Source organism: Artibeus jamaicensis, unplaced genomic scaffold (assembly GCF_021234435.1).
Source record: "Artibeus jamaicensis isolate MK-2021 breed Jamaican fruit bat unplaced genomic scaffold, CSHL_Jam_final contig_2170, whole genome shotgun sequence".
NCBI classification, from domain to species: Eukaryota; Metazoa; Chordata; class Mammalia; order Chiroptera; family Phyllostomidae; genus Artibeus; species Artibeus jamaicensis.
The window spans coordinates 1238519-1250138 of NW_026521445.1; the positions used below are offsets into that span (position 1 = coordinate 1238519).

The window sequence follows — 11620 nt, forward strand, 5'->3', positions numbered from 1 at the left end:
TGGAGCTCCTGTCGGTCAGCTCTTTTCCCGTAGCTACACGTTTCACTGGTCTTGCCCCTCAAGGCCTGTGGGGCAATAGTCCTTTTCGCCTGCTACTAGCCTTGTGGTCCTCACCACATCTTGTTGGTTTCCTGCCTACACCCTTGTAAATAGCCTCTTTATTAAACTCCCTCCAATCATACTTTCTCTGTTTGCAACTCTCTGTCTTTCCAAGAACCTGCCCAACATGGGCCACGGTTGGTTGTTATCGGAATCACTTACAGTGGAATGGTTGAGGAAGATGGGTAAAAAAGCAAATGAAAAAAAGAAAGAAAAGATTACAGACATGGATTTTTAGAAAATACTGCGTTCATAAATGAAAGGGAAATGCTAGAGAACATCATAACCAGTAAGAATTCTGAAGAACCAGAGACTTGCTTTTAGGTTGTGAATAAGAAGTTGATGCAGAACAGGCAGATATAATTATATGATATAAGCAAAAAACTTGTGAAATTTGAATGTGATATAATCTATTTAAAAGCACAGAAGGCAGAATGAGCCTCGTACAAAGAGACAACTTGTACAAGAACAATGAAATAGAGAATTGATGGGTACATGTGGGGTAAATGAGGAACCTCACGCTATGTGTGCTTTCTCCCTGTGACGTTGAAGGCAAGGCCCTGTGTTCAGAGGGGAAGGCTATGGGAGAGAAGGAAAATAATAAAGGCTTGAAACAGTGGCTGAGGGAAATGAAAGAGGGAATTGTTTGCTGAACAAGCTACATACTCTAGTTGAAAAGTTCAGAAAGTAGGACATTTAAAAGAGAAGTGCTTTGGAAGAAGAAGGTGACAAAATTATGGACTATACTAGCAGGAAAGTGAGTGACATCATCCACCAAGTGTCTAGGCTATGACAGAAAGACAGAAAGACAGAAAAGGAAAGACAGAAACTGTGCATGTGGAGAAAGTATTAAAAAGGGAAGGTGGAGAAATGGCAGGACTTAAAGAATGTGTAGTGAGAGTAAAGGATGGATAAAGTTGAAGGGTAGGTGGCTATTGTCAAAGAATGGTACATTGAAATTGAAGATTTAAAACAGGAATTTGGTGGTAAAAGTAAGAGCTGAATATATAATCACAGAATATGTTTACTGATCAGAGGGGCATGAGATGACAATTTCTTTCCTGAAATCCATTATCAACTGGGTTCCAGAATATAATCCCTCAAATAGTAATTAATAAGCAAAAATAAGTCCCCATTTCTTTTAATTTCAAGAATATGTGAGTTCCCTTCCTAGATCATAAATCCCTTGAGAAGGATTGACTGTATCTTACCTATTTTTATTACTCCCCATTATCTAACATAACTCTTGTGTATACTAAACACTCAAACTTTTGTACAATATTTGAAAAAGAGAACAGAGAAAAATAAACAAAATTTTCATCATCAGATAACAGTTTACTAGATAGATTTGAACAGCTAAATTATATGATCACAATTGTATTCTGTAAGAAATTCAGTATTAAATCCCAAATTCCACAAATTTCTTATTTGTGTGGTAATGTTTATTTTGCACTGCTGTTTTCAGAACCAATTTAATTTATATTTATTGTGGTCAGTTTAAAATGGCAGTTTTTTTCATATCTTTCAGTTTAAAGATACAGAATTTTAATTAAATCCTTATGTAAAGAACGTGAGGTTGTGTTTTAGATAGATGAGTTGCATCCCAACTCCTTGACTAATCTTTATTTACATAATTGTATGTTTAAGATCTTATATCTACGTACTCTATGCATCCTTTTGCTTCATTTATATCTATTAGTAATAATAATAATAATAGCATTTGTGTAAGACTAATTTTGTGACAGGCACTATTACAAGTCATTTACTTGGTTTTTTTCTCCCCACATAACAACCCAGTGAGGATGAGCAATTATTATTATTACTTTACAGATGAAGAAATAGGTACAGAGAGGTTAACAAAAGGGCCTTAGATCACAAAATTAGTGAGTGGATTTAAACCTAGGAAGTCTCGAACTGTGCTCAAGATATTAGTTATCACTGCTAATCTAGAGATGCAAATGTAGGTGCATTTAACACCTATTGCTTGTCTGAGGGTCTGTTTTTTTTACCTTGAGCTCCCTAAGATCAAAGACACTGCATAGCACATTGCAAACTTGTCAATAAATGTTTTGTGAACAAATGAAGGGATGAGCTTCACACTTTCCATGATAATCCCTACAGATTTTTCTACTATTTTCATATTATTTTACAACTAACACTCTTGGCTTTTCTATCAAGTCTATTCCAGTACTATTTGTTATGGGACACGCTATGACGCTTTACACTTTTACATTTAAGACATCATTCCTCTGCTGAGACACAAACCAGCTCTTCCTCCCCTCTTGCCTAATAGCAGATGGAGTGTTTGCATGAGGACAGTTTGTAACCCAGGATTTCTGAAGCAGTGGATTTCAAATATTCTCGTCAAATCCTGCCTTTGTCCGACTCTTGCTGATGAGTGTTACTGTCAAAGCATCGCTCTGGCATCCATTAGTCACCAAAGTACTTATTTTGAACACGGTTGCTATCATCACTCCCTACAAAGGTGCCACCTAGTTACTTTTGTTTTGACAATTATGGGTTAAATACATTTCTGGGTTTAGTCCTGCATAAGCTTGCTAGCTTCTCTACTTTAAATTAATGTGTGGTGGGTTATTTCTTATGAGAGTAAAGCTTTCGTTGAACAAGAATCTTTCAGAGCACTCATTTTTATTCTTATCCATAGGTGAAAGCCTTCTCTCTCTGTTAGCTACCTATACCTTTCTATCCCCCAGCCTACAAAGCTGTACTACATTGTGCTTAATAATTAGTGATTGAAAAGACCTTATGTTTTATTCTTAAAATATTATTCTTTTTTGAGATTCCCATTTGACTGTCCTTCACTGCCTTGCCATCATCTTTTTAAGTATTTACTGCCAGTCCATAGAATTAATGTCAATCTAAAGAATTGCTCTACTAAGGAGTTTTAAAATTATAAACATCTCCTACAAGGCTCCTGTTTTTTGCTCTATTTTTTTTAAATCCAGTAATTCCTTAACAGAGGACTCTGTAAGGGATTAATAAATTTGTTAGCAATTACTTGATTGGAGAAATCATGGGTGTTTTTTTGGTTTGTTTTCAAGCTCCTTAGTTTATACATAATTTCAAGCTCCTTAGTTCAGGCTCCTTAGTTCTCCTAGAACTTTTTCACCTTGTGCTTGGTGTTCATCAACTTATAAATAGGCCATAGAGGATTTAAAATGCCTTTCTCAGTTATAAAGAGGAATAAAAGATTGACTTTTGTATTCATGCACAGAAGCAGTACCTACTGCAGCAACTGTCTGTTAGGGACTGGTCCATAAGAAGGCCTGATTGATGTGGAATGGAAACACTGGAAATGAGGAATAAAGATAGTACTTGTGATACTTCTTTCAAGTGACATGATTGCCAAGTAAAGCAGAAAAGTGAGGGATAGCTGGAAATTGAAAATTATCGGCAGGCATCTTTTAAATAGTGGGTAATTAAAAACTCATTGATAAGCCAATGGGAATAATACAACACCAAAAAACAGATGATGCAGAGAAAGGGGAAATAATTTAATTGCAAAAGAAAAATTACTGTGTGGCTGATAGGATCCAAAGCCTACTTTACTCAGTTGGCCTTCACCACTGTGCAAACACTTCCATGGTAACATCAGTGGTAACAGTATTTACATGTTGGTGCAGGTTTCCGTTGGGTGACGGAGAGATGATGACGTAGGACTCACCTGATAGCATCTCTTTTCTCAATGAAGTATGAGCAAAGCAAAATGTTTAGACTGGGAGGAGAAGGACAGAAAAGGGTTAAGGAAAGAGTGAGAAGCTACACAATAGTAATTTAGAAGAGCGGAGACAGAAATTTGTGAGTGATATCTGGTTTCAGCATTGGTCCAGCAGGGAAAATGTACAGAGCTCACCTCTCGCAGGGAGCCCATCACTGGTTACTTATCAAACAGCATGAATTTTTCATTCACAGGCAATACGGCTGTAGCTCTCACTCACCCTCATTTTCCACTCTGATTCAGACTCCTAGAGGTTTCTTTTCTCTTGCTCTTCAGCCCATTCACGTACTTTAAAACACTATTCAAGCCTTCTTTTGTGTTTTTATGTGTTTGTGTAGGAGCAGAGGTTTTGAAGTATTTTCAAAGGAATTAGAGCTTTTGTGAATTTCAACTTCATCATTTACAAAGTGAGAGTAATATCTTTTTGCAGGAATGTATTTAAGAATTAGAGGTGATATGTATAAATGACTAGCCCATATTTGGCAATTAATAAATGACAGTTATAATTATAACTACTACTAAATTTTGTTCTTTCATCCAACAAATAAGAAATCCTTGCTTCTATACTGCCTTCTTCCATAGGTAAGTTTAACTTCTAAAATTTTATTTTTAACAAATACTTTCTTTTTTGCAACATTAATGCAGGACGATATTTCTAAGTTTCCTGTGCTTTAGTTTGGTTAGACTGTAAGATGTCTTTCTGAATGATGCTTTTCATATTTTAGGTTATATAATATTTTTTAGGGCCTTGATGTTGTAATACTTGAGAAAGAATAGATTTCAGATAGAATCTTTATTTCCTCATGAGACTTTATTCTTATTATGTAGGCAAAATGATAATTAATGATGTCCTTTGGAAATTCCAAATAATAACACTGCAGAGAAAAACAAGGAGCAAAAACGCTAACACATAACATGGAAGGGATTTCTGAAAACTGTCACCAAATAATCCCCATTCTCTTGGTTTACTAACCGGTTTCTGAAGACGACAGGGTTTTGTAATAAAGCCTTACGTAAATTTGAGTAACAAATACTAAATAATGCTAATCATATAACTTCAACATCAATCTGGTTTTGCTTCCACCTGAGAATAGTCATGTCCACATTTGATATTCTCTAAAGGAGTATGGATACTACCAAATCGATCAATGTTCGGTGTGTAAGGGAGAAATCTGAGATACCGGCAGAGCGAATCTTTACTCAATATCTTCTTCCATATTGGTCTGCTCAAGGGCATGCATCTCTCTTTCAGGTAGTAGCCCATATTCATTTAGGAAAGACTCCACATCCCCAGCAAAAAAGTCTTCGGCCAACTGTTCGGCAACACTAATAAAATTGCTTATGAGTTCCCCACCTTTGTAGACAAGCAGTGCGGGGAGCACATCTGTGGAGAAGCGGTCACCAGCTCCTGTATCGGAAGCTTTCATTTTACAAAACTTGACCATAGGGTATTCGGCTGCAAGGCATGTGAGGCTACTGTTTAGAGCATCGCAGCCCTTAACGCCGTCTTCATAAATGTGAACCACGATTGTGGTGCTTTTCTGCTCCTTTTCGATGGTTTCCAGGAATTGCTCCCCAGTTTGCAGCTCGTACACGAACCCATATCTAGGCCCAAAACTCAGCTTCTGGTGCATGTCCTGCATACACTGTCTACGGTATCTGCGAAGGCAGTTTTCATCTTCTTTGCCCTGGTGGATTAGCTCATACTCTTGAATGCTCATCTGAAAATAAATGAAGGGATGACAGAGATCGTTCAGCCAGGGGCTTAATTTTTAGACACACCAACCCCTTCCTCAACTCAAAGAGTTTCTGTGTGCTGCGCTCCCTCAATCCAACCTTCCCTTTACCTCGTTCAAGCTTTCGTTCCAACGTCACCTTCTTTGATTACCTAAAAGAGTTCCTGCCCCAAGCTTTCTATTCCTTATATGATTTTTGCTTTGTACCAAGAAACACTACCTGCTATTGTATGATAAATGTATTTGATTGTATAATACTCAGTTTCTAACTGATATGTTCCATGGGAGCAGGGATTTTATTTATCTCGGTCACTACTCTTTAATGTCTGCTATAGTGTCGGGCACATAATAGGATTCAGGAGTTATTTCGTGATACAAACGCATGCAGGAGTACTGCCGAATACAGTTGAGCCAGGAGACGATCACTATCTCGGTCAGAAATGTGTCACTTAACTACCGATCGCTGCGGGTGGAAAAACACAAGCCCAGCAAGACCTGCTTCACAAGCGATTTTCATAAACACCCACACAGACACGCGCACACGCGATTTAAATGTATGCTCAACAAATGCCTTCGGACATTAGTGTCTCCTGCACAGAAGTTGTTAAAGAGATTTTATCTCATCCCTTACCGATTGTAGAATATGTAGAATGGGATTGAGCCAAGACAGCTTTTACTACAATTTAGGGTCCATCAGATTAGCCAGGAGGTTTGTGCTGTACCAACAGTATTGCCATCACCTGAGAAGTTCTGGGAAATGCAAATTCAGGGGCACTAGGCCAGACCTATCAAATCACAACCTGTCAGGGTGAGGCTGAGTGAGCTGTATTTAACCAAGCCCTGCACGTAGTTCCTATCCACTGTCTTAGGCAAAAGTGAGAAATAGCCTAACTTTCTTCTTCTAAGACAGCTATGTATCCCTGCAGCTAGAATACAAATTATTTGCAGAACCTTTCTTAATAGCTACATTATTACCAACTTGTTCAATAGAATGTTAAAACCCACCCCCTAACACACTCAAAAAAAGAGAGAGAAGAAAGGCTATAAAGGAGCAATGATGGGACATGGTGTGATTAAGAAATGAGCAGCAGCCCAGAGCCAAGGAAGGAGGTCGGTTTCCAAGGGGCACCAATCAGCCTTATCATCAAGTAGCCTCTCAAACAGCAACTGCTGACAGTATGTGAAGTACGTGAGCGAGAAGGCACGAAAATGGCATTTATGAAAAATTTATGTCTTAGGCAGTTGACGTAGATTATCTTACTTAGTCCTCCCAACATATCTATGCAGTAGGTATTGTTACAGAACTTTACAAAAGATACTGAGATTCAAGTTAGTAAAAGCACCTGATGCTCTCATACATCCTCCTCCCATTTCTCTTACATTTGTGTTTCTAAGTCTTCATCCTTTTTCTTATCATATTTTTTCTGCTTTAAGATGATTGTCCTGGTTTCATTTGTTTTAACCTTAAAAATTGGTAAATGTTTTGTATAGTTTTTAAGTTGCTACTATAATTCTGCTAATCGAATAGGCTAACCCACACACATATTTACTCATACACTTGAGGTTTTTTATAAGGACTTGTTCTATTCTCATATTTGGGCATGTAGATAGATATCCAGGCACTTAGATACGTGTCTAAAGCTTCACATTAGTCCATCTCTAATAATTATATGGTCTCGTGTTTGTGTAGCATTTCACACGTTTCAAACACTTTTACATTTATTTTCTCTTCTCCTGGCTTTAAAGTGAGTGGAGGAGGTGCTGTTACAATTCCTAAGATGGAAAAAATGTAATTGTCTCATCTGCATCATATAGTGACTCAGTGAAGGAACCCGACCTGAAAATAAGATCTGTGACTTCACAATGTCTACAATGACCAGAGTCTAAAAACAAGTCTATTTCTGAAGCACCGTCTGTTTGTTGAGAATCAATAGGCAACAACTCATCTGGACTGGTTTGGAGATAACCCACTAAAGTGATTCTTTCCCCACAGTGAAAACCACTTCATGGCTTCTTTTATTAATACTTTTATTGTCATATAAATTAATCATCATGCTGATTATAAAGATCCAAAAATGACCTAAAAGCTAAAGGAAGAAAGTAATTTCACCGCTTTCATACTCTGGGATAATCTCCATTCATATCACAGAGATCATCTTCTAATGTATCTCTTTATGCACATGGACGTACACAGTATATAACAAGTAAATAAGTGAAATTAAAAAGATGGTGCTGTAAAAAATGTGATTTGAGCCCTGGCAGGTGTAGCTCAGTGGATTGAGTGCGGGCTGCGAACCAAAGGGTTGAGGTTAGATTCCCAGTCAGGGCACATGCCTGGGTTGTGGGCCAGGTCCCCAGTAGGGGGCGAGTGAGAGGCAACCACACATTGATGTTTCTCTCCCTCTCTTTGTCCACCCCTTTCCCTCTGTCTAAAAGTAACTAAACAAACAAACAAAAAAAAACCCTCCCAAGATGTGATTTGGAAAGAAATGTGATTCATGTTTACACTTCGTAAATTATTTATTATTGATTTTTTTTAGCTTACCTTTCTGCCGAATCTTTCTTTTGAGTCTTTGTCATCTCTACTCTGAGGAGAAGACATTTGCCTGAGAATTTCCTTCTTGCTTGGTGGGACCGAGTCACTATCTTCACTCTCTAATTTAAACTTCCTCCAATCATGTATTACTCCTTTTGGTCCTGGAATAAAATTAAAAACAAATTGTTTCTCTTTATTTTCAAAAGGACTTAATACACCTGAAATTTGTATAAGTATCACCATGGGAATAGACCTGTGTTGTGTTTCAGAAATAAGCATCTTGTTTGGGCTAGAAAGTTCTGACTGTCATAAGTCAGAAAACAAAAATGTTTTCCCACATTTGTCTTGGTAAATGGGTTTTGGCTAAGAATCTTTTTGAAACATCTGCATTGATGAAAATATGAATTTTGGACTTTATTCTCAAAACTATATCTCAAAAGATATTTAAAAGTGAAATGTAGGGAGGAAACTAGAATTTTAGAAAAATATCACTTATTACATAAGACAGAGGCTTCAGCAATAAACTAAAGCTGACATAGCACCGGTAACAAAGGAAACTAGGCTTGTTGGATAAACAAACAAAAATGTTATCAAGATTCAGAAAACAACCTTAACAATAGCACATAAAAGAAAAACAGTGAGAGAGGCCTAACCTCAACTAACAAAACTAAAATGACCTTCAAAACATCATTACATAACCATCCAATTCTTTTTAGGATTCCGCGAACCTTTTACAAATGCAGAAAGGATAGGATTTGCAGATTCAAATCAAGGATGATCTGAATGGAATTCTGTTGTCCAGTTGCCCTGATAAATAGTAACAGTGCTGAGGTTAATTCTTTTTTTTTTTTTTAGAATATACAGAGGGGAAGAGAAGGGAGAAAATCTGTAGTTGCCCACATCCTTTAAACCACTAGCTACACCAGCCAGGGCGGAAGGTCTAAATTCTTGAAAACATGCAACGTTACATATTTTTCACAAAAGCTCAGCCATATCCAGAGCTTTAATATTGTATTATATAGGTGGATGTACTTTTCTTTCTGTACCTATTTCCTAATAATTGTTATTTATATCACTTTAATTCCGTTGCTTACAATTGCAAAGAAAGTTTATACTGTGGGAAATTAGGACAGAGGACAGCAGCTTGATTTTAGTGCCTATGGAGAGGTCTTATGAAAGTTGGGAGGCAAGAAATTCTCCATAAGTAGTTTTTAATTAAATTTCTCATTACTTGACATCTAAATAAAATGGTTTTAAAAGTATTCGATCTCAAATTAATTTACCCACTCAATTATTTTTAGATGATTTCATCAGACCCCTGAAACCTATAAAAAATTTCATACTGAATAGTGGCAACAGGAAGAGTAGAGATCTCCGGGTTTAATTATAATTTAATAATTAGTTTTCTTTCCATATCCTTGCTTACCTGTATGTGTGGCCTGTCCATCAAAGTCTTCTTCCAAACTTTGGCTTTTGGCTTCTTCCATTGTAGAGATTAGATTTGATATACTCTATAGAATGAACAAAAAACATAATGACAAATGAGAAATAAGTAAATAGACAAATAAATATTCTTCTGCTGTCAGGTTCCATGGATGTTAAGGATTATTACCAAGTGATACAGTGTTTAGTATGTTTCTATCTGCTGGTAAAAGAACATTAATATTTGTGTTATTAAAGATATTTGGGCCTAAGGATTTTGCGTAATTCATAGTTTATATTCTTTTACTTAAAATATCTTCGGTTTAGGTCTATGTACTTAGTAAACATTATTTCTTACTGATTTTTTCAATTACTGTTTGTACCGAATTTCATAAAATTATATCTCAACCATTTTATATAATGAAATGCTTTAATGAATAATAATTATATACTTACTTACCATGAACAGTTACTATGTGCCAGACATTGTCCCAATTATTTTGTGTCAAAATCCTTTAATTGTCACACATCAACGTGTGACGGAATAATTGTTAGTGCCGCCCTATGAATGAGGATGCTGAAGGACAGAAGTGAAGTTACTTGCTCAGAAGCTTATAGTAAATGGTGCAGCAAGGGTTCGAATCTGCGTTTGACTTTCAGAGCTAAATCTTAAACCATTGCTCTATCACGGAAGGCAACAGACTATCACAGAGCCATTTTTCTCAATACAGTTTGACAGATTCAGCTTCTGAATTTCATTAAAAAACGATAATCGAAAGAACATCGAGCGGTATGCAAAACCTAGCACTCTGTATTCTTTTCTCTTAAAAGACATCATTGCTGTTTCATTAAATTCTGAAGTAGCCTTCTGGAACAAATATTATCATTCCCACTTTAAAGGTTAAGAGGAACAAACAACACAACATATAATGTTAAGAACAAAAGCCCAAGGACACACAACTGGGTGTTTGGTGCCGGGGCCTGAGAGTCTTTCAGTGCTGAGGGTTATGCTCCATTTTACAGTTTGGTAGCCAGATCTTCAAGTACAAAGAGCAGGGAATCATGACTTCTTCCCTTCAGTTCTCCTTTCACCCAAAGAGAGTACTGAAGAATTTTAAATTTCAAAATTAATTCTCTATTCATAGTTTTATTTGACAACACACTTCTAGAATAATTACACTCGAAATCCTGTGTTTATTCTGAATTTACATGAGTGAAGATATCTTGTGCAAATCACTTTAAGGTGGAAAGATGCACAGTATTTGTTTTTATAGTAAATTATTACTTAATGTTACTTTGCACTATTTCGAAAGAACACACGTTAATATATAAACAGTGAGATTATACTTCTTTCCCTGAATGTAAAATTTAAAAATTATATTATTAAGAATAACTGTGACTCACAGTTTGGTTCTCTGTGCCTGGTGTCCTTGATTATGGTCAGTGGATAAGAATTCCTGTACTCAGAACTCCTCTTGAACTTGGACAAGGTTTAAGCTCAGATTTAAGATCTCTGGATATTGATGACCTTTGCAGAAATAGCTCTGAACAAGTAATAGGATTGACATAATAGAATTAACAAATCCTATTCATTAACAGTAAGGCAAAAACAGACAACTAAGCTTAAAAAAAGGGCTTCAAGTCCTACAGTATATGCAATCTTCATCAACTATTGTATGTTATTTGAGAAAAAATATTTATTTTTTCAGTATGAATTGATATCTATTCTTGCCATTTTCTGAGAGAAAAATTAGTTCTATGTGTTTAACAACTTTTTCTTGAGTTAACTGTAATAGCTATCCTTTTTCAACAACATTTGGCATGGTATATTTTTCCTCTTGAATTTACCAAACGACTACTTTCTTCTCCCCTTTTAGGATCTTAAAATGTCTCATGTTAAAATCTCTACTGTTCCTTATTACTATTTTTTTTTGGGGGGGGGAGAAAGAAAAATCCCAGAGAAGTTTGAATACAGTCTTTGCTGCTATTAATAACCTCTGCTTTGTTGTATCTTTTCTAGTCCTTGTTTGTTCCATCATGTTGCTCATTTCACTTTTCTTCCCTGTGCCATTCAAAATGATGAACTTC

The 11620-nt window shown here is 36.3% G+C and overlaps 1 protein-coding gene across 1 annotated transcript; it reads right to left on the bottom strand.

The window, feature by feature from the left end:
* Window positions 1–4630: 4630 nt before the first annotated feature.
* PDC (phosducin) lies at window positions 4631–11021 on the bottom strand. Its single transcript, XM_037145710.2, has 4 exons — window positions 10937–11021; window positions 9537–9621; window positions 8120–8271; window positions 4631–5559 (listed from the first exon to the last, which is right to left on the bottom strand). Exons 2-4 carry the CDS (start codon window positions 9595–9597, stop codon window positions 5035–5037), a joined length of 738 nt encoding a protein of 245 aa, XP_037001605.1. The 5' UTR covers window positions 9598–9621; window positions 10937–11021; the 3' UTR covers window positions 4631–5034.
* Between the last annotated feature and the right edge of the window lie 599 nt (window positions 11022–11620).